At 39.5% G+C, this 25,125-nt stretch overlaps 1 protein-coding gene across 1 annotated transcript in view; it reads right to left on the bottom strand.

Moving 5' to 3' along the window:
• Mecom (MDS1 and EVI1 complex locus) overlaps nt 1-25,125 on the bottom strand; it is a 541,930-nt gene that overhangs the window by 278,470 nt on the left and 238,335 nt on the right. The window contains exon 2 of the mRNA XM_028761727.1: nt 1,464-1,807. Coding sequence (XP_028617560.1) covers nt 1,464-1,807 — 344 coding nt within the window. The remainder of the gene's footprint in view (nt 1-1,463; nt 1,808-25,125) is intronic.

The following is a 25,125-nucleotide window of genomic DNA, read 5'->3' as shown; positions in this document are numbered from 1 at the left end:
CAAAGATGTGTCCAGGAAGAAAACTACAGAAGGCATACTCATTTGCAATCATCTTCAATCAAGAACTTAACCTTTGGTATTTCAGATTTTGAATAAAACTGTTATCGTTATAGAATGTTGAATATATTTTACAAGGGGACACCTTACAAACAAGGGGACAGAAAGATGAAATTACATTCTACAGGTACTGCATATTCATTTCTACTTAAAGCTAAGTAGATATTCTATTAATGATCATAAATATTTAGAGAACATAGCAAAATGAAACCTGTTTATCTGCTTTCCATCCTGCTGAAGTATTGTAAAGGGAAAGCTTTCTCACGTCTCCATAACTGCTCTTGACCTATGCAGAGGTTGCCCATAAGCTTTTCTGCTGTAGACCAGATTTTTTAGAAATTGTGATGTTATGATTTAGTCACAACATTTTTCAAACTATAGAAGTAACCAGACTTGATAACATATGCCTGTAACCTCAGCATGTGCTGGAAGGGTGAGTCAGGAGTGAGAGTTCCAGGCTGATGTGGTCAATTAACTAAAACTCTGTTTCAAGCAATGAAAATAAAAACGAAATTAATGTAAAGTGTATATGTACCCACTGCGTTGATACAAAAGGGTGAAGAAAATGATAAGCTTAAAACTGCTCATTACTTGTTCTTATAGAAATGAAATTAAATTAGATATTGTTATTAAATGCTGCCAACTATTGAATGCTGCCTTATGGGTTCTATGCAATGCAGTCCTGAAACTAGTGACTAATTTTATAATCAGTTGGTGCTCTTATTTCAATATATATTTATTATATAACTATATTATTTAATGTATTAGTTATTAAATCAATTTAAATATAGAGAGAATCATCACACATTTCTGCAATGACTACTATGCACACTTACAGAAACCATGCAGTATAAATAAATGGTCTTCTTTTGATAAAAAGAGATAAAAATATATAAGAGGAAGGTAGAGGTAAAACCAAATTGACCTATAGATATAAATGCTACCAAAAAACCATATGCTTTCCTTCAATTCCTCCAGACTTCTCTGCCTCATAAAAGATAACATATAGCATATACAATATGAGCAAGTTTGTCTGCTAACTCCCTGTGCTACTTAAGATGGCCACATCTAATATTCTGAATGATAACTTAGAATTAAGTTTAAGATGCCTTAAAGAAGTCTAAGATGCCTTAAAACTTTTTCAAACTCACATACCCGTTGATAATTTACTAATTCTTCTTCCTTTCATATTTCTAGACTGATATGCTTTTTTGATCATTCTTCAGCCAGAGTCCCTTTTATCATGCTATTCCTTTAAGTAACACATTGCTTTACCAAACAGTGAGATGTAAACATCAACTTGAAGATACACTTACAAATGAAACATCCTCATGGCCACCTGTGTAATTAATCTCTTATTTACAGACCTGAACATATGTGTGAACTGACACAAATGACATTCTTACCTCCCATCCGTAGCTGGAATCTTTCAGGTCTGATCTCTGCTCTCCCATGTATGGCCCAAACTTTTCACCTATTTCAATCTTCCTTTTGGTCCATATTCCAAGTCCTGCTCCAGGCATAGTTGACTCTCGAAGCTCAAATTCATCAGGAATCGGGATGTCATCAGGGATGTAGATGGGGGCTTTGTATGGCGAGCCCTCCTTAGGAGTAAATGACTCACTGGATATCGCAGGAGAACTTGGTTCTTGAATGTGGAGGGAGGGAGCATTGGCTATCCCATCTGTGTCAGCATCTGGCATTTCTTCCAAAGGTATTTCAGGGTAGTTGCCATAAGCACACTCATTACCTGAAAATAAATAAGAACTTCATGAATTTCTACTAATAAACCAAGACAAAATTCCACAGGGGTAGTAACCATAGTAAGTTGTTCATTGCAAGCTAAACAGAGAAGACCATTGTTAAAATGTGTCCCATTAAAAATCTCTATTATTCACAGGGGGTATAGGCTATGGCTTCTAGTTTATCTGGGATAAAGTAATAAACCCAGTATGCTTATCCTCATCTGTTAATACTTGTATGGTCCTCACTCATCACCTACATGCAAAGTACCCAGCAGCTTATTTATCATTCTGAATAAAATAGACATAAGAAGTAGGCAACTACTATCCTCAAAACATTCCTGATTGAGAGCTGACAGAACTATATATAGCATATCAGAAAGGTGGATCAATCAACTTGTGGAACCTTAAAATAAATGCAACAGGCCACCAAGGACTCCAAAGGTTGCCATGTATAACAAGGCTTAAATTTGTGCAGCTGGATATTGATAGAAATATTAGTTTGTATTTGCTCTTCCTCTGTTAGTGTTTTTTTTATTTTTTCCTTCCTATTTCAAATAAATAACCAAACCCTTGGTATTTCTTGCTTCAGTAGTTTATTCTGCATAAACTCAAAAGTACTACAAGTTAAAATCATTCTTTTAATTAGGTAGATTTGGGGGCTGGACAGCTTGCTTAATGGGCTATGAGTACTTGCTGCTTTTGCAGAAGATGAGGATTTTTTTTTCTCCCCAGAACCTATACATCAATCTACTGTAACCACTTACAACTTCAGTTCCAGGAAATCTGACACCCTCTTCTGGCCTCCACAGGCACCAGGCAAGCACATGGTGCACATACATGTGTGCAGGCAAACATCCACACACATAAATCAAAAATTAACAAGTTTCCAGAGGGAAAGAGATAGGAGGGTACCCCAAGTGTACCAAAAGAGAAAAAAAAATCTCCAGACTAGAAACAAGGAGAGTAGACTGACTCTCCAAATCCTGGGGAGGCTGCAAGAATTTTGAAGAAACAAAGGCCTTGTTTTCAGTGGCTTTAAGGATTTCCTAAAATAGTACAACCCCACACCCAAAGTCCCTGAGTGTACCATGAGACATTGAGATCTTCATGAAATGTATACGGGGGACTTTAGAGGCTAGGTAAAGAAATAGAAAGAATAACAACGGGTGAGTAGATTTCCTATCAACTGGAGGGAATTTCCTTTGTCTTTAAGCAATAGGCATGTGTTTCTCTCTATTATAGTTATGAACTGGAAGTCATCCCACACTGGTTTGACTCATAAGAACCTCAAGGACAGAATAAGGAAGGCAGGCTAGGAGATAAAGAGGCTGATTCTGGTTAGAACTACCAGAAGGTAAACTGGACGGCTTATGATTGTTGCCATAGCATTTCTAGTACAGTCTGGGTAACCATGAGTTATTCACGATATGGAAGAACTCCCGTCTCAGATTAGTAACCTTTAGTTACTACCAAACTACTATAGTTACTACTATATATATACTACTATATAGTTACTACTATCTCCTACCAAACCTGCATCTGTATGTTTTATTAAAGCTTTCTAAGATGGTTATTGGGCTACAAGGTAGAAGACTCACATTCTACCCCCAATTTCTTCCCTTATTTGATATAGAAATTCACACCACCACTCATGTGAGTAACTAACTGTCCAGTGAGTACCAGATCCTGCTTCTTACAGTGACATAAAATAACATAAAATAAAAAAGTAATAATCCATGCAAAGCTGTATCTAATGAAGGGATAGATTGTGATTCAAACATTGAAAGTATGTCATTTAAACTAAGCATGTGACAGAACTACAAGCTGCAAGTTTGCACTGGGTACCTAGTTCTCAGCATTCAGGTTCATTACTATGCAAGTTCAGCATGTCCAAAAGTGTGACTATTGTCACCTGCCCTCCAATCAGGTACCTTGTCCGTTTCCTCAGTTCAATTAGGAATGTTATATTTTCCTTAACTATCCACATTAGATGATTTAAAGTAACATGGAGATTTGCTCTCCTTTTCCTATAATCTATTCTTCCACAAAATTCATTACTTTCATCTGGTTTTTTCAATTCACATTTAGCATCTAAAATTTCTAAAATTGCAGTGCTTGCTCTTCACTGGTTTCCAGACCACCATTCTCTCGACTTGAAACTCAAATACTGAATTCATCTTCCCAGCACATCCTCCTCCCTGCTTGACCGACTGCAATGGATCCCAGTCTCTCAAGATAAAGTAGAAATGTTTTGGCTTGGAAAAAGCTCTCTCTTTTTGAAGTCATTCCCTCTGATTTTCAATACTCCTCAACAGAACTGCCTAAGCTGCACACTGATCTTTGCTTCCTAAACTTGGCAAGCAGTTCTTCTACCCTGGCTCTCCGTCTCTACCCTCTAGTCTAACCAATTCCCAATCTTCCTTCTAGGAGAAGCCCCAACTCGGGATCCAACATGCCCCATTCTCATCTCAGTCTACACAACATCTCCTTCCTCCTTAAGCTTACAGAATTTTACCTTTCTATTCTGCAATCAAATTGCATGCATTGCCACTTAGGACTTAATGTTTTATCTCCAACAAGGAAATAAACCCTTGATGAGTTAGGTTAGGATTCCCATGAAGTGGGAATTCTCCAAGGGATCTGCACACAGCACGTATTAATGAATACTTGCAAAGTAGGTAATTAAATGTGCATATAATTTTATTGAATCATTATACCAAACCAACATCATCCCACTGAAAATTGTAAATTATTTTGGTCCTGACAACTACCTTTAAGAAAAAAAGTGGTGGAGCACAGTAGATTATCAGACTTTTCATTCATATCTAGTAGCAAAATAATTATTTTTAATAACACCCTAAATGTACTTGAAAATTCCAACTGATTTTATACTTCATCAAAATATTCATGAACACTTTGGATGCAGGATAAACATATAGAAACCATTTTCAGGGCAGACATGGTAACACTCCTATGGTGTCAGCTCTTTGGAAGACTAGAAGCAGGAAGACTCTGTAAGCTTAGTAGTTTGAGACAGACATAGGCTTTAGAGTGTCACCATGTCTCTAAAAACAAACAAACAAACAAATTAACTTAAAATCAATGGCATCTCTCTGGAATTGAAGCAGTCAACCAACGTAAATGGAACGCCACAAAATACATCCTCAAAGGGAGTCCCTGCTCATAGTCAGAATTTTTTTCCTTTGAGAAATAATATAAACTAAATGATATCATGGAATTTATAATCTTCTTCATCCAAGAAATAAAAAATATAAAGGCATCTAAATAAATAGAACATTATTCTTCCAGTAATTCTTTCTCAAAGGGCAGTGAAATTTTCTCTATTTCTCCCATAAGTTAAACCAGTCAAGGTATCAGGTCCAACAAAAGGATCTCAAATCTTAGAAAAAGACTGAGACAATTAACAAATGAGCCCTCCCACTGTCACAATGAATCCTATGGGCTCCTTGTCATTGTGAACTCTCCTAGTCCGGAGTCTAAATGACTATGCTGCGAACCCAGCTCCAGCAAGATATGTGTGCCCTGCCTGCTGCTCAGAAGAATTTGAATTTAAAGACAAAATATAACCCTGTTAAAAATGAAAAAATAATGTTCTAATTAAGCCCCATAAAACAACTTAAGCAATCAAATGAGTATAGGAAAAGATCCAGTTCTAGCTGTCCACACGCAGGTTTCAACACAGAAAGCCCAGGTGATTTGTCTTAAGCCACCATCCAACTAGTATCATCTGAATTAAATAAAATATGAAAAGAGCTGGGGTGACAAGAATGGAAACAGAAAACTACTGACTTTTCCCTATCAAACCACACAATCATATTCAACGCAATCTAGCATTTATAAACTTTTCAGCATGGATGTGGTTTATCACACCATATTGAATATTTGCATAAGAGAGAATAAACTGACACCTCTGTGCACATTACTCAATAACTCTCCAAAAGAGCTGCTAAGACACTCCATCTAAATGAAAAACAACCCTCCATTATTCCATCTCCATTAAATCTCTGTTATTGGGGAGAAATTGGTAGATCTATTCCCTGAGCTATAGCAGTAGTCAATTAAAGACTTCCTGGATATTGCTCTGACAGATTGGGCACATTTACAATAGGAAAGTATCAGGTAGGGCGTGTGGCATACATCAGTGGGCCCATAAAGATAAATAACCCTTGTAACTTCTTGGAGCTGCTCTGCCTCCAACTGTAATTTGCTTCGTGGATCCTTTGGTTGTAACATTAACTCGGCAAAGACACAGAGAAGAGTTTCTTGTTGGATTTGAAGCAAATGGCTTGGGAAATCCTACTGGAAGTGAACATTTTTAATTCAAATTTTAAGCATTCTAATGTGCCTAGAGATCGAGCAACAGCCCACACTTCAATTATATTCTTATTTCTGTGGCTGTCTGAATAATTACCCAGGTTTTCAGTTTGGAAGAGTTTAGTTTAGAAGATATCAGAATCTAAGAGGAAATTGCAAACTTAATACCAGTAATAACAGTGTCCATTGCTGTGTAAACTCACTGTAATCCAGTGGGGAAAAAGTGATGTGAAAGATAATTTTCTTCAAATATAGAATCCTAAAGTAAAAGATACTAAACAGAAAATCTACAGTTAGCAACTGTTCAAACCCAATCTTCACTTTCTCACACAGGCCATTTGCCTTTTAGTTTCTTTAAAGATCCATCTAGAAGTTTGGGTCTTCAAAGGTATGTCTCCTGTGTAAACAATCTGTTGTTCAGCCTTTTCATTTGATAGCATATTGTAAATAATAATTGTAATTTTCTCTTTTTTTCCTATTTTCTAAACTTACATGCATTTGCTCTATGTTCTACCATTATAGGGACCCACAGGAAGTGAAATGTGTCTATAGTAGTCATGTTGCTTTTAGTTTTTTAATCCCGGTAAAATGAATACCCTCTATATAAATATTTGTATTTATCCATTTCAATTTTCTTAGATAGGATCTCTACTAAAAGCTAGCAAGTATTGGCAGTTTCTTTTCCAAATACATTTATCAATGTATACTGCTACCAACCATATTCACAGGTACCAATATGTGCTGTTTTCCATTTTTATCAGTAGGAAAACTATCAGTCGTTTCCTTAATCTATACCTCAGTGATTACTAAGACCAAATATTTTTTCAGTGACTCATATTTCTCCCAATACAAATTATGCATAGCCTTCTCTCATTTCTTAAGATGGGCTTCAACTCTGTCCGATTAATGACAAACTAGCCCTTGGATAAACTCTTACACATTTTCTCTATAGTTTTCTATTGGATACAGTCCTAGAACTTTTTATCTTCAGTAGAACTAAGTTCATGTTGTCTTTGCATTTTTTACGTTTTCTTAGAAAGTCCTCACCTATTCTGATAAGGGTGAGGTACTCTCTCTTATTTTCATTGAGTTTCATAGTTGCTTTTCTTCCAGGCTTGGATTACCAGTGATTTACTACTCAGTGAAAAGCAGAGGAAAAATGATTTCATTTATTTGAGCTCCTGTGAACGGCGGGCTAGGAAAAAAAAAAAAATGTCGTTTCACTCATAATTCTTTGGCCCTTATTTGCAAGGCTGGCCTGAGATGCTTTCTCTTTTTGTGGGATTTATATAACTCACCAGTTGTTTCTTTTGGCTTCTCTGCTTAGTTTAACTGAACATTTTCTGGGCAGATGCCATTCAAGCTCCTGAGCTTCACCCATTAATAGCATTCAATGGCCATCAAAATGCTTATCACTCCATGTTGTCCTTCCTGACGGTAGCGGAAATGTTTTCCTCTCTGCTCCAAAAGTCAGTCCATTGATAGAAAGTGTTCAGCGACTAATGCAACATTAATGTTACTGTTCAAAGCACAGAGCTCAACTTTAGCTATAACCATGAAACCATGTTGACTTGGCTGTACAAACTTGCCCACAATATGCACATCCATGTCCATTTGCTAGCAATGAGTGGCATGTGTGAGTGTGTGTGTGTGTGTGTGTGTGTGTGTGTGTGTGTGTGTGTGGTGCTTAGCAGCTCCCTAATCTTAAAAATAGGCCGAGACAGAAACATGATTTGAGATCTCAGGCAGACTGGCTGAGATCATAGCTGTATGAAACAGCTGCCAAGAGGAGCCCGACTAGGGAATTGAACAGATTAGGTAACTCAGAAATTTAGACATTTCCCCCCATTATGTTTCTCATTGCAGTTTTGTAATAAAAACATGAGCAAACTTCAAAGGAAGCTCTGTAGTAAAGGTTAATTGCTACTAAAGAAGAGGGTGGGCCCAAGTGCCGGTACTGTGTGCCCAACTCACAGGCAGACAGGAAGGATTACACGTGGCTGAATGCAGACAATGTGTGCCCAGCATCAGGAGAGAAGGCTCGGCCAAACCTCAGGCCCCACCAGGGACCTCCAGGGAGGACGTGAGCTTATAGACATGAGTCGATGAGTCCGTGCATGCTTACCAGTGGCCAGGGAAGGGAGGGGGAAGACTTCAGTTTCCTTTCCAAATTAAAACAGGACATGCTCTTCTTCCCTCCTCAGGACAATTCCTGAGTGGTGACAGAGGCGTATTTGTGAGAAAGCAAAGGACCTCAGGGCTCAGCTCTTCTCCACCAGCAACAGAGCCACTGAACATGTGGGGAAAGGGAGGAGCCCAAGTAACACCAGATGCTCAAACCGAGGAATGAACTGGACATTCAAATACTCTGTGAAAATGTCCCCAAGAAAATGAAATTTAACATTCCCAATGAAATGAGGAAAGGAAACTATTAAAATGAGGAAAATAGATATCTATGGAGCTGACAAACATGCTATAAAGGATTCTACAGGAATCTAGCAGCCCAGATGTAGAAATAGAGGTCTTTCCCAGAGAAAATATTGTCCTAAAGGTCTTTGTCTTAAATAGGTCATTATCCTAGAGGTCATTGTTTTAGAGAGGTCACCAATGAACAGTCCTTAGAGCACCATGATGCCAAGAAAGTGGGAAAGGGAAACACTCTTCATGTTTCAACTTTGATCCATGTTTGTGCCATCTGCGTCTCGATGGTATATTTGTGACACGGCCTGCCGACATGTCTTGGCATGTGGAATTTTCTTAATGGTCTTTCAAGGTCCTTGCACTCTCAGTGTTTCAGTTGGCTTCCTTGTTCTGATCTATTCTATTTCTTCCCTCTGGGCCTTGCCACCCCACAGTATTCACTAAAAAGTACTTCATTAGTCTGCTGTCAGAAAGATCCAGAATGAGAGAGGGTTGGGAGAAGTAGCAACAGACAGGGCCAAGAGGGCTATAGGTATTGAAAACAAAGGACTTACAAAGAGCAAATATGTGTGTGTGTGTGTGTGTGTGTGTGTGTGTGTGCGTGTGTGTGTGTCTGTGTCTCTGTGTCTCTGTGTATGTGTATGTGTGTGTCATATTATGGTATAGTCCTTGCCTTTCCAGTTACACATAAACCTGGAGTTTTCCACCATCCTAGAAATTTCATAGTCATTTCTCTGAAAAGTATGGTTTGAGAATTCAATAGGTAGCTCCTAAGCTATTATGGGATGAGCTTAACTGCATCTAGAAGCTTCTCTTCAAAAACAATGCTAAGCTTCTGTCAAATGGTGATGGAAAGAAATTGCTAGAAAATTCGTAGTTGAGGTACACGGAATGAAGCCCTTTGTCATCTATTTACAGAATCCAAGAAAACAAAATAAAGACACTAACATTCTGTGGGTAAGGCCGGGAGGGAAAGCATGACCTGGTTAATGTTTAGTATATACTGTTGTTAGGGAACTTAGTTACCAAATCATACTGGAAGACCTGGTAGGACCAGACTCTTGACATGCCAGTCAGTGTTACTTTCACAATACAGCATTTGCCTGAACTCTCTTTCAGCAATACAAATTTTTAAGAGATTTTTGGCAACCTCTGACCTACTGGCTTTTTTCATAAGCCTTTTATATCCCCAAAGTGACTTTGCTTCAGATCCATTTAAAGTAAAATAGAAATGCCCCATATTTACATCCCAGCTTTCTGGCAGATTACTTCTCAGGCAGGCATCTGCAATAAGCAGAGTACAGCCCTTCAGCATTCAGGCCCTATCTACAGCAATTATTTGCCAGCATATCTAAAAGAAGGCAGGCATTTCCTGCTGCACACAAATGGGACACTCTTATCTAAATCACTGTTTAAACAGGTATTTAAGAAAACACTATCACAGGCAGGAATTTACTGATGACGGAACACATTGGTTTAGGGCTGACTCGATGGTTAAGGACTAGCCATTGTCAAGAAAGGAAGTATATCAGCATGAGGAAGGTATAGAGACTATTTCACAACTCCCCAGGGGTCAAGATGGAGGATCATAAAGCTTGGGAAAGTAGCAGTGAAGAAGGCAGTTGTTGCATAGAAGTTTCCACCTTGTAACACCTTGGAATTCTGGAGCCACCGGAGAGGAAGAGCTAAAGAGTTGGGCCATTTTATGTCCAGGTCCGTTCCACTTAAGCCATAGCAGGTCCCCATAATGAAAACTGAGGAATGGCCAAACTGGGCATGCCAAAAGCTTAGAAAATATATCTCCTGGAAAGACACTTTGAGAATCGATTGGATCTCCCACAACCTGTAGGCGAGAGTATGCTCTGCTCTAAGCAGTGCAACTGGAATTTATTCCCTGTGGAGGCTTGTAAAGCTGGGCTGTTATTCTCACATTAAGTCCACTGCCCTCTGGTGAGGGCTGTGGTTTCTGTGTGGGCAGAACGTGTGGTTTACTACAGTTAATTTGTTTATGTTGTTGATGGTGGTTTCAGAGGAAAGTATGCTAAGAAGGGATCTGATTTGCTTCCTTACAAAGAGTGTTTAAAGTTGACTGAGACATGCTGGAGCATTAATGCCCCTCCACTGATGGAGGAGCAACTGGTCTCTTTGACCACGAATGTGCTTTACTGGGTTCTTCTTGGGACCTGAAAGCTGCAGTCTCTTTTTGAGGGTTATCTAAGTGTGGCTTGGTGGCTCTTGCCAGATGTACCTCCTTGTCTCAGGAGGGGAGCTAAAAACTGGAGGAAAAAAGTCCAACCATGCCTTCCCTAGCAAGGACATTAAAGAATAGCATATACTGGAGAAGAGAATAGTATATACTTAATAAAGAATAGTATATACTGAAGAGAGTCAAACTGTTACCGGAAAAGGAGAGGCAAAACCTTCCAGGAAGATGGAGATCAGGAAGTAAAGGAATTTGAGAGCCCTCACTTCGTGCATAAGCCTATGAGTAAGTAAGCATATGAGTAAGGAACTTGTGTGAGCTCAAGTCCATTCCACAATAGAACTGATTAAGACCTTCCCTACTGCTACGAAACAGAAGAACTTTCTTCCAGCCAGGAGTCCAGCATAAAGAAAAGAAAATAATTATGCATGTCCAGCAGAAGAGGGAGTTGTGGCTTGCTGAGAAAGAGGTATGCAAGTGGTAATTAAACATTCACAGAGTCCCAGTCAGCTGAAAAGGAAGCAGAGAGTATCTCAAAAAACAAAATTTCCTTAAACTCTCAAACTTAGGGTAGTTTGTTTTTTTGTTTTGTTTGTTTGTTTGTTTGTTTGTTTAATGAGAAGTGATCCTTGTTATCACAGGTTTGTTAATAAAAGGACAACAGTGATTTGTGTCCAGAGGTAACATGATGAGGACGTTCCCTCCAGTCAGCCACTTTCAGCTCAAATTCTGTTCCATTGTAAATACTGTATCTTTGCTGTAAAAAAAAAAAAAAAAAAAAGGTCTAGATGTTGCCAACGAGCACAATCTGCTGGCCCATTCTACCCTCTAAAGGGTTCCAGACTGAGGTTCCCAACACCACAATCACATGAAATGTGAAATCATTCAAAATCGTGGGGATGGAATGTGACTGAAAACATAAAGGAAAACGTTGGATTTTGTTTAATTTCAAAAAACATTATACACTTTGAAAAACTGTTTTCAGAAAAATGTGAAGAGATGTGTTTGTGTACATGTACATGCACACACACACGCACACACACACACACACACACACACACACATATATATATATATATATATCAGCCACACTTATGATTGGAGAAGGGGTAATTTCAACATTAAGTGGTAACACAAGCTAGGTATTTAAGGGAATGATATAATATGACAACTTCATAGACTACCGAACTGTGCCTAGAGTCTGGGAATTGTCATTATCAGCATGTATAATAACTAGTAGCATTAGGTGGTCTGTACAGTATCTTTCCTGCCTTGTTGAGTCACACAGTCTAAGACAGTTGACGGGCACCAGGCAGTGCCATCTAATGACAACTGACTTCTTATGAAAGGCATCCAGGGCCTCTTCTGCATAAATTACTATAGTTTATAGCAAGAGAAGATTATGAATGTTTGCACTGCTAAATTTATTTACAAACTGGGTCTAATTTATTTATATGGCTCGCACAATAGGCTTTTGTTGAAATATTTATGCTATCTGTTCTTCTGCCCCAATAAACTCTATCACAATCATAAACACTGTTGAAAAATTATTTGCAGTTAGCAGGATTTAAACTGCCCATTATATCACAAGCTAGTGCCAGTAAACTTTTGCACTGGTTGATAAAGTTTCCTCCATGGAATAAGTATATATTTGACTTTCAAAATCTTTGGTGGGCTCTGTACTATGAAAAAGTAAAGGTTTAAACAGATGTTCTAGGCATTGCCTTTATTGTATGAATGCTTCCACTGGGTGTTCCCGCTGAAAGTTTGGGGAAAGACTGCAAAGGCGTCCAGACTTCAATGCTTTTTTAGCATTCAAAGGGGGATCAGACGAGCAATTGTCAAGACTGTAGCTCTTCCCGACGATGCTGCTGGGGCCTGGGCTTAGTTGTGTGCCCATTTGAAGATACTTCCCAGTAACATGTTGCAACTAGAGTGCCACAAAGCTGATAGGGATAGATCCACAACCAAAGACAATAAAGCTTCCACCATCTGGTAGCTTAGCACTGAACAGCAAAGACAGGAGGTGGTAGGAGGTATCCGGCAGTGCAGCAGAAGAGGACTAAGCTGCATTTTGGAATCGTGAAAAATGTAACAAGAATTGCATTTACGTTCCTGTGTAGTTAGGCATCTCCAGCCTTAGACTGATGAGAACCATATGCCATTGGCCTTTTGTATCTACAAGCTCTTCACATCCAGAGATCCAACCAACAACAGATGGAAGATATTCACACATATGGCAATGTCTCTACTGAACTCACACACTTTCTCTTCCTGTCACTGTTCCTAAGCAATTTAGCGTAATAGCAAGTATCTAAATGGCTTTGCCATTGCAGTAGTCATTGGAAGTAACATAGCAATGACTTAAAGTTTACAGGAGCACTAGTGTAGGTTAGAGGCAAGTAATATTATTTCATTAGAGAGAAGTATCCAGGGACTTTGTCTTCAAGAGTCTTCTCTAATTCTCGAAAACCCCCAGGTTCCAAGGAACAACAATAGGCACCAGTTTATTGATTTGGTTTCTTTAAAAATAGGTCTGTTATTTTTAATATTGGTAGAAACAGTTTTTGCTCATGTGCATCTCAGAATATCACCAAGTTCTTCATAATAATGTGAAGAGGAACATAGGAATTATTTACTATTGCTGAGGCTACAGATAACTCAGAAAATGACAGTGCTAGCAGGTTCTCACGTGGCATGCTGACTTGAGTGCTACAGAATGAGCCAAGAGAAAACTGTTCAGAGGAGAGATGTCTCTGTTATATACCCAAAGAACATGGATTGTTCTCTGATAAACTTCTCCTCAGTGAGAAGTTCTACAACAAATGGTATAGGTCTGCTTTACAACATCAGTGTACCTCCCAAATGCTATCTAGGGCCCAAACTATGACTCTCACCTTCTACCTGCAATTATCAGAATAGTTAAGGTATTGAGAGAAAAGACTGGCCAGACTAGCCTGGAAGGCACATCCATCCAGAACAAAAGTTAGCTGAAAATGGCAGTCCTGCTGCCTACTGATACCTCATATTCCCACCAGATGATGGTGCCCTGCCCGAGAACAACCAATTTCTGCTCACCATAGTCAAACAGAACCACAGCTAACTAGAAAAACACAACAAAGTGCTTTTTTTAAAATTTAGTGTGGGATGAAAAGATCATTTTAAAGGACTTAGTCTGATAAATATTCTTTAACAAGTCTTTTGTTTCAATGGGTTACAGCTATAACAATTAGATGAACTAAAATCTGGAGTCACACTGCTTAAGAAAATAGTAGACCCAATCATCCATTTCTGAGCCAAGCACAATCACATACACATGTGGTCACAGCATCAGAGAGAAGGAGGCAAGAGTATCCTTTGAAGCCAGCAGTTCAAAGCTGAGTGGCAGTGTGAGTGAGAGGATACACAGAAGAGATGTCTCTTTTTCATAACATTGTAGAATCCAGGTATTAGAAAGACAGGCAAGGCTAAGAGTTCTCATCAAAGTGTCTAAGAAACTGCTGACTGAGACACTGTGGATGAGTCCATGTAAATCTGGGTAAATCAAAATTATTCAAGAGAGAAACTTTGTAATAGAAGTCTATGAAGAGAGTGATTCCTGAGTATTCAGAATTACATGGCAATTCTGTTTACCCCATTTTTATTGTTTTTACATTAGGTCTCCATCATTCCATTTTCAAAGACTTGACATCACTATTAAATCTTAGTGACTATGATCGAAATTAAATCAAATATGCAACAAAATATCAGTTATTCAGTCAACAAGCCTTGTCCATGAAAAGCCCCATGGGGCAGGGGGAGGGGTCACAAAGAAGAATCAAGTGAAATTTCTGATTGAAAAGGACTTACACTCTTACCAAGGAGAAAAGGCGAATGTCCAAGCAGAATGAGCATCTAGGAATCTCTACTAAAAAAAAAAAATGTCCAGGGAGCATTAGAGAAAACAAGAATTGTACCCATCAACTCATGAATGATCTTCCCTTTCATTAATGGAAAACTAGGCCAAAGATGACTAAATGTTCTATTTATGAAGAAGACAGATAATCAGGAGGACTGTGAGACAAAGGGTTGTAGACTGTGGCCGAGCCTGGGAGAGGTAATGACTTTTAATTGGATTGAGTTTATCATACTTGCAGGGGTACAGCAGACTCAGAAGGAAGGATTAGCGTGATTTCCACTTTCTATTATTTGGCATAATGAGAAAACAGAGGGTGGTCCTCATCCCTGGTGCACATTATGAGCCATAGGAGATGCTTAATATGTCAGGTTTGGGTAGCACTGAACTCTCTTATATAAACACATTTATTTGGACATAGCTAAGTCAAAATAAGTCACCTGGAACAAAGGTCAGAGGTCATTAATTTGCATAGTACAAAGGATTTATGAATTTTTAAATTAATCCTCCCGGATCTCTACACCATTTCAAACGGTAGGGCACATCTGCATTTTTCTTCAAAGTTTAGATAGCTTAAAGGGTCAAATGAAAAGTCTTGGCTGAAGGAAAACCAGCTGAGCAGACTTCTCCTAGGTGGAAAATGAGTACATCATAAATCCTTCTGAGAAACAGCCTTATAGACAGGAAAATACAGACACACACAAGACAACCTGGAAAATTCACTACACTGACAAAATCATGTGCAAATGTCCATGAGTCTCTCTCTCACACACACACACATGCACACGCGCACACATGCATCAACACCCCCAAATTCAGGAGGGCTGAAGGAGGGATGACAACATACAATGAACCCCCAAACTTCTAAGGTGCAGAGGACAGATTTGGGGTGCCAGACTCACTGCAGAATGCCCAGGATCTAGCCAAGCTCTTAGTCAAAACAAACAATTCCATGTGATTTTCCTGACTTAGAAGTCTTAGCTAAGGAAAGACAGTTCTATCGAGTGCACTAAGTAGTACCATTCTCCATCTCAGCATTGGGAAACTTTAACATTAAAGTCCACAGAGTGTCAAACACATTTGTCAGCAGTACGTGTAACAATGTGTACATGTGACCCCACAGATGCAAGTGAGCGTTGACTCACATTTACATGGACTTGAACTTAAAGATTCTCAGTCCCACTTTTTCTCTGCCTCATATTTGAGATACTAACAGATGGATTTCACCAAGGGCAATCAGTTCAGAATTTGTACTGCCCTCTCCTTAAAGAGAACTGGAAGCCTATATTAAATGCAGCCAGTGTATTTTACTCTACCAATATTTATTGTAGCATCTACTGTGAAGCAACAATATCCTGTAGGGTGTGGACTGTAACTTTCACAAGGGAAGGGACTTTGCCTTCTTTACAGATGCCTTTGTATTGTCAAGAATGATATCTGAAACAGAATGCATGCTTAATAAATACTCGTTAAATAAAAGAATAAATTCAGAAAGGGCACAGAAATGAGACATAGGGGATATAGACCCTGGATTGGCTATCATCAAGCCAGGCAGTGCATTAAAAGTTCACCTGCAATATAGATTTAAAAACACAAATCTGGGGACTGGAGACACAGCTCCTCTGGTAGAGTATATCCCTGGCCCGAAGGAAGCCCTCAGGTCCATCCCTGGCCGTAGATAAATGCACCACGTAGAATGCCAGCACTCATGGGAGTGGAGGCAAGAAGATCTCAAGGTTTTCAGTCAGTCTGGGATATGTGAAACCCTGTCTCAAATATGTTTGTTCTCTCTCTCTCTCTCTCTCTCTCTCTCTCTCTTTCTCCCCTTATTCCCCCTCTCTTATAACTAGCAATAAGGAAATCTTATACAATAGAATCTGTCTTTAGATCCATGGTTTCCTATTCAAGACTCTGAATTTATAATATCATAATAAATTTAAATAGTCTATAAACCTCAGATCCTGTTTAGGCCAAAAGACCCCTGGGATCCTACCTAGTTAGGAAATTATATGTCCTCAGAGAAATCCTATATTCTGTCTGATGTTATCCAACATGGTAGCCACTGGCCACACATGACAAGTGACCTCATGAAGTGCAGCAACTTCAAATTAAGATGTACTGAAAGTTTAAATTTTTATAAAAAAAAAAAAAAACCTTAACCCAAGTAAAATGTAAAATACCTAGTTGACAATTTTTATTGATATAATTTGTTGAAACATTTTAAGGTATGTAATTTTGTAAATAGTGGGTTTAATACAACATAATATAATCCCTTTCACTTTTTTCATTTATCTTCTTTAGTGTGGCAACTAGAATGTTCTAAATTCATGCAGTTCATATGTCCTTTCCTGTAGATCAACACTGGGTTTTAAAAATACTTTTGACACTAAGTTGACATAAGAATCAGAATAAATCGTACATCTTCCACTCTCATAAGCTTTCAGATAAAATGCAAGTGCCACAAGTCATTCTCATTATTATTATTATAGACTTCTCTCTGTCTTTAAATCTTAAGTGGTAGCTCTCAAAGGTCACTGTCATTTAGATCTAGCTGTGTTCCTATGACAAAAGGTGATGAAATGTTATGTGAATGGTTTATTCTCTACCACTCCCTGTTGGTATGTCTCCACATAGACACGTATTGAAATGAAATACAAAGAAAGATCAATATGGTTATTGACATGGTGCTGAAAGATGAGGTAATTTGAGAACACTACATAGCCAGAATCTTGGTTATGATGTAAGAAGCAGACTGTGCTAAAACACCTGGTGAGATGTTCATATTTGACAAGGGTACCACCGGCCAAGGAGGAGTGAGGAACACTTGATAGTAAGCAAAACAAATCTATTCCATGAATTCAGTCTGGCATGCAAAGGAAGAGGCCAAGGGATGAATTTGGTACCTCAAAACAGCTGACAGATAAAAAACAAAACAAAAAACTGAAGACCTTTTAAGGCACCATGACAATCATAGCACAACTGGTAGGGCTGAAGTGAAGAGGAAAATCTACTCCCTGGTTGTGTATATGTTACACAGCCATGATAGCATTACCGAAAGGTTAAGTTCAATAGGTACAGAGCTCAGAAATCTCAGCGTTGATCTGCCAAGAGAAATCCATGTTTCTTTGAGGAAGAAGAAATTGTGTTGTCCGGAATGGGTCTATACTCTTACCAGGCCAAGCCTCTGAGACGTTTTATGAATATTAATTGATGTATTTACTGACCTTGGGCCGTTTCTAACCCAACATTCCAGCCATTGTTCGAAGCCTATCATGTTCTTCCAGGCTGTTGGTTTTGGAGTGGCTGTGTAATCCTAGTGAGTTGCTTGAAACGGGTGATCAATCAACACCCTGAAAGCTTCTAGCACATCCCAATACCTGCTAGCTGCTTTGATAAATAGTATTCATGGGACTGTGTAAAATTTACATTGTGGGAGTACTTAAATACATGTGGGAACATGGCAGCCTATTGTCCCTGGGGTTTTTTTTAATATATATATTATTATTACATTTAAACAAAGTCTTTTGTTTACAGCAAATCGTCACTTGTGCCAAGTTCATTCTGTAGAAAACAAGTCATGAAAACTCTCCACACACCACTAGGTCATGTTTTTCTTTGCTTTTAAATATGACCATGCATGCCCATTTTGTAGTAGACAAAATAATCAAAATAAACATACATAAAATATTAGAAAGTAATAAGATTCGAAGTCAGTCATATACCATACTTTAGAAGTCTGGACAAAAGCATTGAATTATACCTCGTGTTATAATAATTGCTCCTGGTTGAATGTGTGCTGCAAAGTTTATACTGGGCAACTAAAAAGCTTCCTTCTGCATCCTGAAAACTAGCACTCACATTTGTAAAGACATCAGAGTTACAATTCTTTTTATAAAACTGTCCACTTCGTTCCTGTAACCTAAGTTTTTTTTTCTAAGTGGCCATAATCTCTCTACCCATCTTAGGCTTTTAACATGCATTATAACCTAGCCAGATGAGTTAGGAACATGTCCACGAACTTCCTGCAGACTTTGATGTCTATGTGTTGGTTTAAGATGACCTTTAAATGTAGAATGCCCTTCACTCAGTCCCCATAAGAATGCTCCTTAGTGAGGGCCTGATGAGGTTCTGCAAGCTGGAGGTGGAGCAAACATGTCTGCAGCATCCATCCCTGTTCCCCTATGGTCCCAGCTGCCCACATGGAGACAAAAGCCTTCGGGAGCCCGAGGCTCAGAGAAAGGTGGAGCACTGTGAAGTATGGGGCTGAACGGGACCTTGAGGCAAGAAATTCCCACAGAAGCAGCACTTTAGAATTTCACCTTGGAGATCTTAAAGCAAGCTACCTTTCTTTTTTATTTTTTTGCACATTATATTTTGATCACATTCTTTCCCCTCCCCAAAGTCCTCCTGGATCCTCTCTGTCTCCTTGTCTACCCAACTTTGTATTTTTTCTCTTGCAAATAATAATGACTAATAATAATAATAGTGAGGAAGAGGAGGAGGAGGAGGGGGAGGAGGAGGAGGGGGAGGAGGAGGACAAAGAGGGGAAATAAATAAAAGTTTAGAAAAACTCCACAAGCCAAATGACAAAAAATCACCAAACCATAACAAAGAAACTACACACACGTTTGAAGGAAATTAAAAAAAAAAAAAAAAAGCAAAAACCAAAACTGCTTTGTGTTGGTCCACTATGAGCATGAGGCCTGTCCCAGCGTGCAGTCCCTGTGTGTGGTTGATGATAAACCCAGTGTCACTCGTTAGAGATTTTCCCTCTCTGAACAGCTATCAGGCAATTGGAAATCACGTGGTTAGGGTGGGACTTTGTGTCCACTTCCTCTTCTCCATGCTGGAACTTTGTCTGACGTGGACTTGTGCAGGCCACATGCATGCTACCACAGTCTCTAAGTTCATCCATACTTAGTCCTATAGTGTCTGGGGGACGTCGTTTCCTTGGAGTCATCCACCACCCCTGGCTCTCACCGTCTGTCTCTGACCTCCACTCTGAGCCTTGAGGAGGGCTTGGATATAAATAGCCCACTGGGGCTGAGTGCTCCAAGGTCTCTCACAGAGTGAGCTCCTTTTACATCTGTCTTTTCAGCTTGGCATTTTTATTCCTGGCTACCAAGGGCAAGAGCTAGATCTGTCGCATGTACCTTCATATCATCCGCCTGGATCTAGGAAAACAGTAAGTGCTCACATTCAAATAGAGTTACCTTTCAAAAAGTGTTACTGGTGAGCTCTTTCATATTTGAGATATCCTTTGTATGTCATCTGAATCTTTTAAGACATTTCAAAAGTCATTGTTACCACTAAAAAACTTGTCCAAGCAAGTGCCTGTCACAGCCTCATCCTCAAAGAGTTCAAGTTTACAAATGGTGTCTCCTGTTAGTTTCAGAGAACTATGGTTTGGTGAATTATTTTTTTTTAAAGATTTATTTACTTTACTTATGAGTACACTGTAGCTGTCTTCAGACACACCAGAAGAGGGCATCGGATCTCATTACGGATGGTTGTGAGCCACCATGTGGTTGCTGGGATTTGAACTCAGGACCTCTGGAAGAGCAGTCAGCGCTCTTAACCACTGAGCCATCTCTCCAGCCCCGGTGAATTATTTTTTAAAAAGGCATTTTTTAACTTTCACTCAAAAATATCCCCCCAAACTGAATGCTTCCTCATTGAAAGCAGAAGAAAGAGAAACTTTTAGACAACAAACCAGAGTACTGAGCTGCACCTTATACAGCACAATCTAGAGTTGACGAGGTAGCTGAGAGTAGGTGGAATTTGCTTTGTTCCGAACATTTTGTTTTTCATGGGGTAAATGTATATTTCTGTCTGCATATGTGTGTGAGTTTGTTCACTTGCAGGTGCATGTGGACCCAGAAGCTGACACCAGGTTTCTTCTCTAGTGTGTCTTGTTAGACCAGGTCTTTCACTGTACCTGGACTTTTGGCTAAGCAAGCCATCAGGATTTGCCTGTCCCCATCCACCCAGGGCTGGGCTTACAGACCCAGGCTACCATGCCTAACAATTTTTTCTGTTCTTGATATGGGTGCTGGGAACTTGGTTGCTTGCATAGTGAACATTTTACCACTGACCCATCTGTCCTGTTCTTCTTTCTCTTTCCTAAAATAAGTGTTGTGTTCTTTTGTCCTGGACTTAAATGCCATGGTTCATAGAGCCTTTTATTCCTTAAGTGACACCTATTAAAAAAAAAAAGTGAATTGTCCTCACAGAAGAACGGGTAGGGCAGGTAATAAAAGTGTCCATCTCGGAAGAATCCAAATGTCCTTAACTAGTTGGGATCTGATTCTGAAATTCCAGTTCAACAAAAGAACTCCAACCCCCTACCCAACAAAAGAATGCCTCTGAGTTTAACCTGAAGCCACACAAACACTCCCCAATCTACTTCAAATACCAAGAACAACTAAGATCTTTTTCTTCCTGCTATATTTGACATCCATTTTAATGATCCTTACTTTATTGCTTGTCAGAAAAGTGAAATGGCTTGTCGATTTTATAGAGTCTCTCCTACCTTTTGGATGGTTATATTACATTTTGAAATAAGTGTATACTACCCCCCCCCCATCCTTTTTTTTTCCTTTTTAAGCCTAAATGGCGCATGTGTGGGTTGGTATTCGGCTGCCAGCAGAATGAAATCATCATTTCTGGGGTCCAGGAGAATAGATCAAAATCATGCCAGCACTTTCATGGATGGATATATGCTGCTAAATGGATGTTTACCTAGAAAAGTCATCATCTGGCACGCAGCACAGAGAATGCCCTTACGCAGCTAACTCATGTATACTAAACAAACTTGGCCAGGCTGCTGTGAGAGCCGCTCAGTGGAAATTCTCAACATACATTTGTTTGATTGAGCCGTCATCCTGGGTTGATCTGCTGATGATCTGTGTCACTTTGTTTAAATGTCCTTGTGTGGAATATATATATATATATATATATATATATATTCATTCATTCCACTGAAAAGGCAGTGTGTTTCTGTGATGGATTAAATAGAGGTGAAATTTGAGAATGACTCCTGTTTTCTATTCCTGTGTTCTTAGGCAGGTGGGTCTGGAGTAATCAAGAATGTCACATTCAAACACAGGGGAAAATAAGGAGCAATTTTGATTTAAAACACATTACTGTAAAGATATATTTGCTACTGTGTTCTCCTACTCTAAGAAGCCATTTAGGATTCCCCATCCAAACAAACACCATATGGATTGACTCTCAACCTCTTTTAAATATCCAAAATCAGGGACACACAGCTCTCTGCTCGGAACCCCATTCCTAGGAAAGCAAGAAAAGATTCAGTGCTGATGTTTGGATTCAGAAATCAAATGCAAGGTCGGGCTAGAACTGAAGCTCCAGTTCTCAAATATCCATGTAATGGTTCAGATGGAAACCCAACACCACAGGGCCATACCATGTCTGACGCACTAATCAAGGAGCTGCCTGTTTGCTCCGCGGTTAAAGCACTTCCCGCAGCTAATCTCCCTAGATAGGGTCTCCGCTTTAATAACCTATGGGGTCTGCTGTTAAGTGCTGGGATCTGGCCACCATCAGCACTGATGTCTCTGCTCTGCCAAAGCCCAGACATCACGTGATATATACATACTCCCTCCCCCTCAGCCCTGGTGGAGGTGATAAACCAAGGGTCTGCCTTGAGCTGAGTCGTCCTAGGCTTAAAAACAGTCAAACAAGTAGCTAAATATTCTATACCAACCCACTATTGTGGTCCAACTTAAAACATTAGTCCTTTGGGCTGATGCAAAAACAGTCTCTCAATCTTCTGGCCATTAATCACTTATTATTTTAATATATATTCAAAGTTCTAGCTATGTATTTAAAGATCTAGGAGTTATACAGGCATGGAATAGGTACTCAGGAAATCAAAGTGACTGGCTCTGTTCCTGGTCTCAAAAACTAACACCCTTTTAGAGAGAGGCAAACACCACACAGTACACTGCTGACTGATTCAGTAGAGGAGGCAGTGACAGAATAACATGATTATCATTAATAAACTAAGATGGCCACTCCAGGGGACCAGGACATGAATGGGTGACCAAGGCACATGTGGAGGAATGGCGATGAGTCAAGGCTGATGTTGGTGTCCAGGTGTAGATAGCTACAGAAGAGCTCTAGATGCCTGACAACTCAAAGAAGCCATGAAGAACAGGCTATCGATCAGTCAGGAAACAGAGGGTGAAATCCCCTTACATGTTCAACTAGTAAGGATGACTAGGAAGGCACCCAGCATTCCTCCATTCTGCCTGCATACTCTTACAAAAAGTCCATGCCTCAGGGCCCTGCCTACTTCACTACACCCCTCCATACCAGCCGCCCTTATTTTCCTTCACTTGACATGGGTCAGTGAACTTTGCCCATCCTAGCTCAGGTAGTGTTTGCACACAGTGCTTGGAAACACACATCCTTCCTAGCACCATGCTGTAAGGCAGGACTCCTAGAGAAAGACTTTTTATATGGACAGCTTTGGTAACTTTCTATTCAGTTAAATTCAATGTGTTACTCTGAGGAAAAAATATTTCAAGAATAATAAGGTAATTCAAGCAACTTATTAAGTGAATATTCAGGAAATCTTACAAAATGACACCCCCAGAACCCAAGTCTCCAAAGCCCATGGGGCTCCTCCACACTCCACAGCTACCACTGTTTCCCTCAGCCATGTTCTTCTTTCCCCAAAGTGATTTACTTGATATTATTGTGGACTTGAGTGAGGGCTGAGAGAATGGTAAGAATTGAGTTTTCTGTGTTACTGCTTAGCATTATTTGTAATTATGTTAAGTTTTACACAGTGGGCCAGTCTTGTCACTGAAGCTGGTACAATAAATACCAACAGGACAGCATCACAGAGTACGGACATAGCTTCCAGCGTCTCTCTTCTATAAGTCATGCTTTTTCATATATACATAAAGAAATCCCTCTCTGATTTTGATATACTAGGCATTCTGCTTTGGGTTTTTATTTTAAGACACTTAAAGGTAAGAGAGTAAATTACAAAGCACTTATATAGTTTATGGACTTGCTTGAGTTATCCAAACAAGATTGATAATAAAGCCCCTTCAAGACAGGTAGGTACTTACCACCAACTAGCCACCATGATAAATAGTAAATAAAATAAACTGAGAACAAAATGAAAATAAGACAGAGAGCCCTGTCGTAATTCATATAAACCTGAGTGCTTAAAATGCTTTTCACTATTTTGGCTTTTGTTATTTAGTTATCATATTTGCCCTCAAAAGCATACAAAAGCTAATGTTACATATGTTCTTTAACTGACAAACATCATACAACTCAGACACAGATACTTGTGAAAACATGTAGACAGATTCGACTCTGCCCCTGGCTTCCTAAGAAAAATCAAATTGGAAGATAGATCAAAATTTACATAGTTGGCTGCCAAATCTCTTTGCCTGGGAACCAAGGGATCAAATCAGCCAGTGCTGAGAGACCTTGTCTTCAAAGGACTCTCAAAAACTGGCTCCAAAGTCAATAAGTGCTTTTCTACAGACCTAGACTCTTTCATAACTCAGGAATTTGAAATGCTGAATAAAGATAATCATATCTTTTTCCTTAGGTTAAGAAAGACTTCTAATAAGCTGCTAATAATAAGTATATATTGAGGGTTTTATTTGTTGCCTCTGAGCCTAACCTGTACACACACACACACACACACACACAAGCATGCACATATGCACAAATGCACACTCTAACGCACTAAGCTCTTGATTATTGAAATGACAAAAGCTAGTCCTTTCCACAACTTGAAATGTACAAAGAGAAGAAAAACCAAACCTCAAACTACCCAAAAAGCCAGAACTCAAACATTATTAAAGTTCACCAACAAATAGAAACAAGCCAGCTCAAAAATTAATTAGGAATAAACTGGAAGCGAGAGCAGCAAACTGGACGCCAAGCTGAGCACATGCAAAGCAAACCATCTTGAAACTCTTTCCAAGCTCAGTTCTGTCCCTGGACTGTTGCCTACAGAGACCGCTAGAGAAGGAAGCCATACAAACCCCATCACCCCCAGGGCAGGCTGATTCCTGGGTTAGTGCCTCAGCAGCCTCCTCTAACCCTTTGGCTGCCAGGCTTCCTGGAGCCCTGCCCTGCAGACCAGAGAGCCCCATGCAGAGAAGGGCTCTGGCCACCCCGCCAGCCTGGTATTTGGCTCCCCAGCCACAAGTATGATGGATGATGATGAATCACAGCGCCACCAAAACCGTGTGAATTCCCAAGGCCTCTGATTGTTCTAATCGAGCCCCCAGAAGAAGGCCAGGCCTTCACAAAAGCCTCCAAGCAAGCCTCCCCTTCCCCTTGTCTGCTTGACACAGACCTCACTAAATAAAGCAATGGGCCAGATATGGCTCCTCTCTTTGACACACAGATCCAGGGCTTCATACTCATTGTTCAGTGATATGATTTAGCCTTGAATAAAATTTTAA

Source organism: Grammomys surdaster, unplaced genomic scaffold, assembly GCF_004785775.1.
Source record: "Grammomys surdaster isolate TR1022 unplaced genomic scaffold, NIH_TR_1.0 62, whole genome shotgun sequence".
Classification (NCBI taxonomy): domain Eukaryota; kingdom Metazoa; phylum Chordata; class Mammalia; order Rodentia; family Muridae; genus Grammomys; species Grammomys surdaster.
Note: the sequence above shows the minus strand (reverse complement) of the source record. Positions and strands in the feature narration are given on the sequence as shown.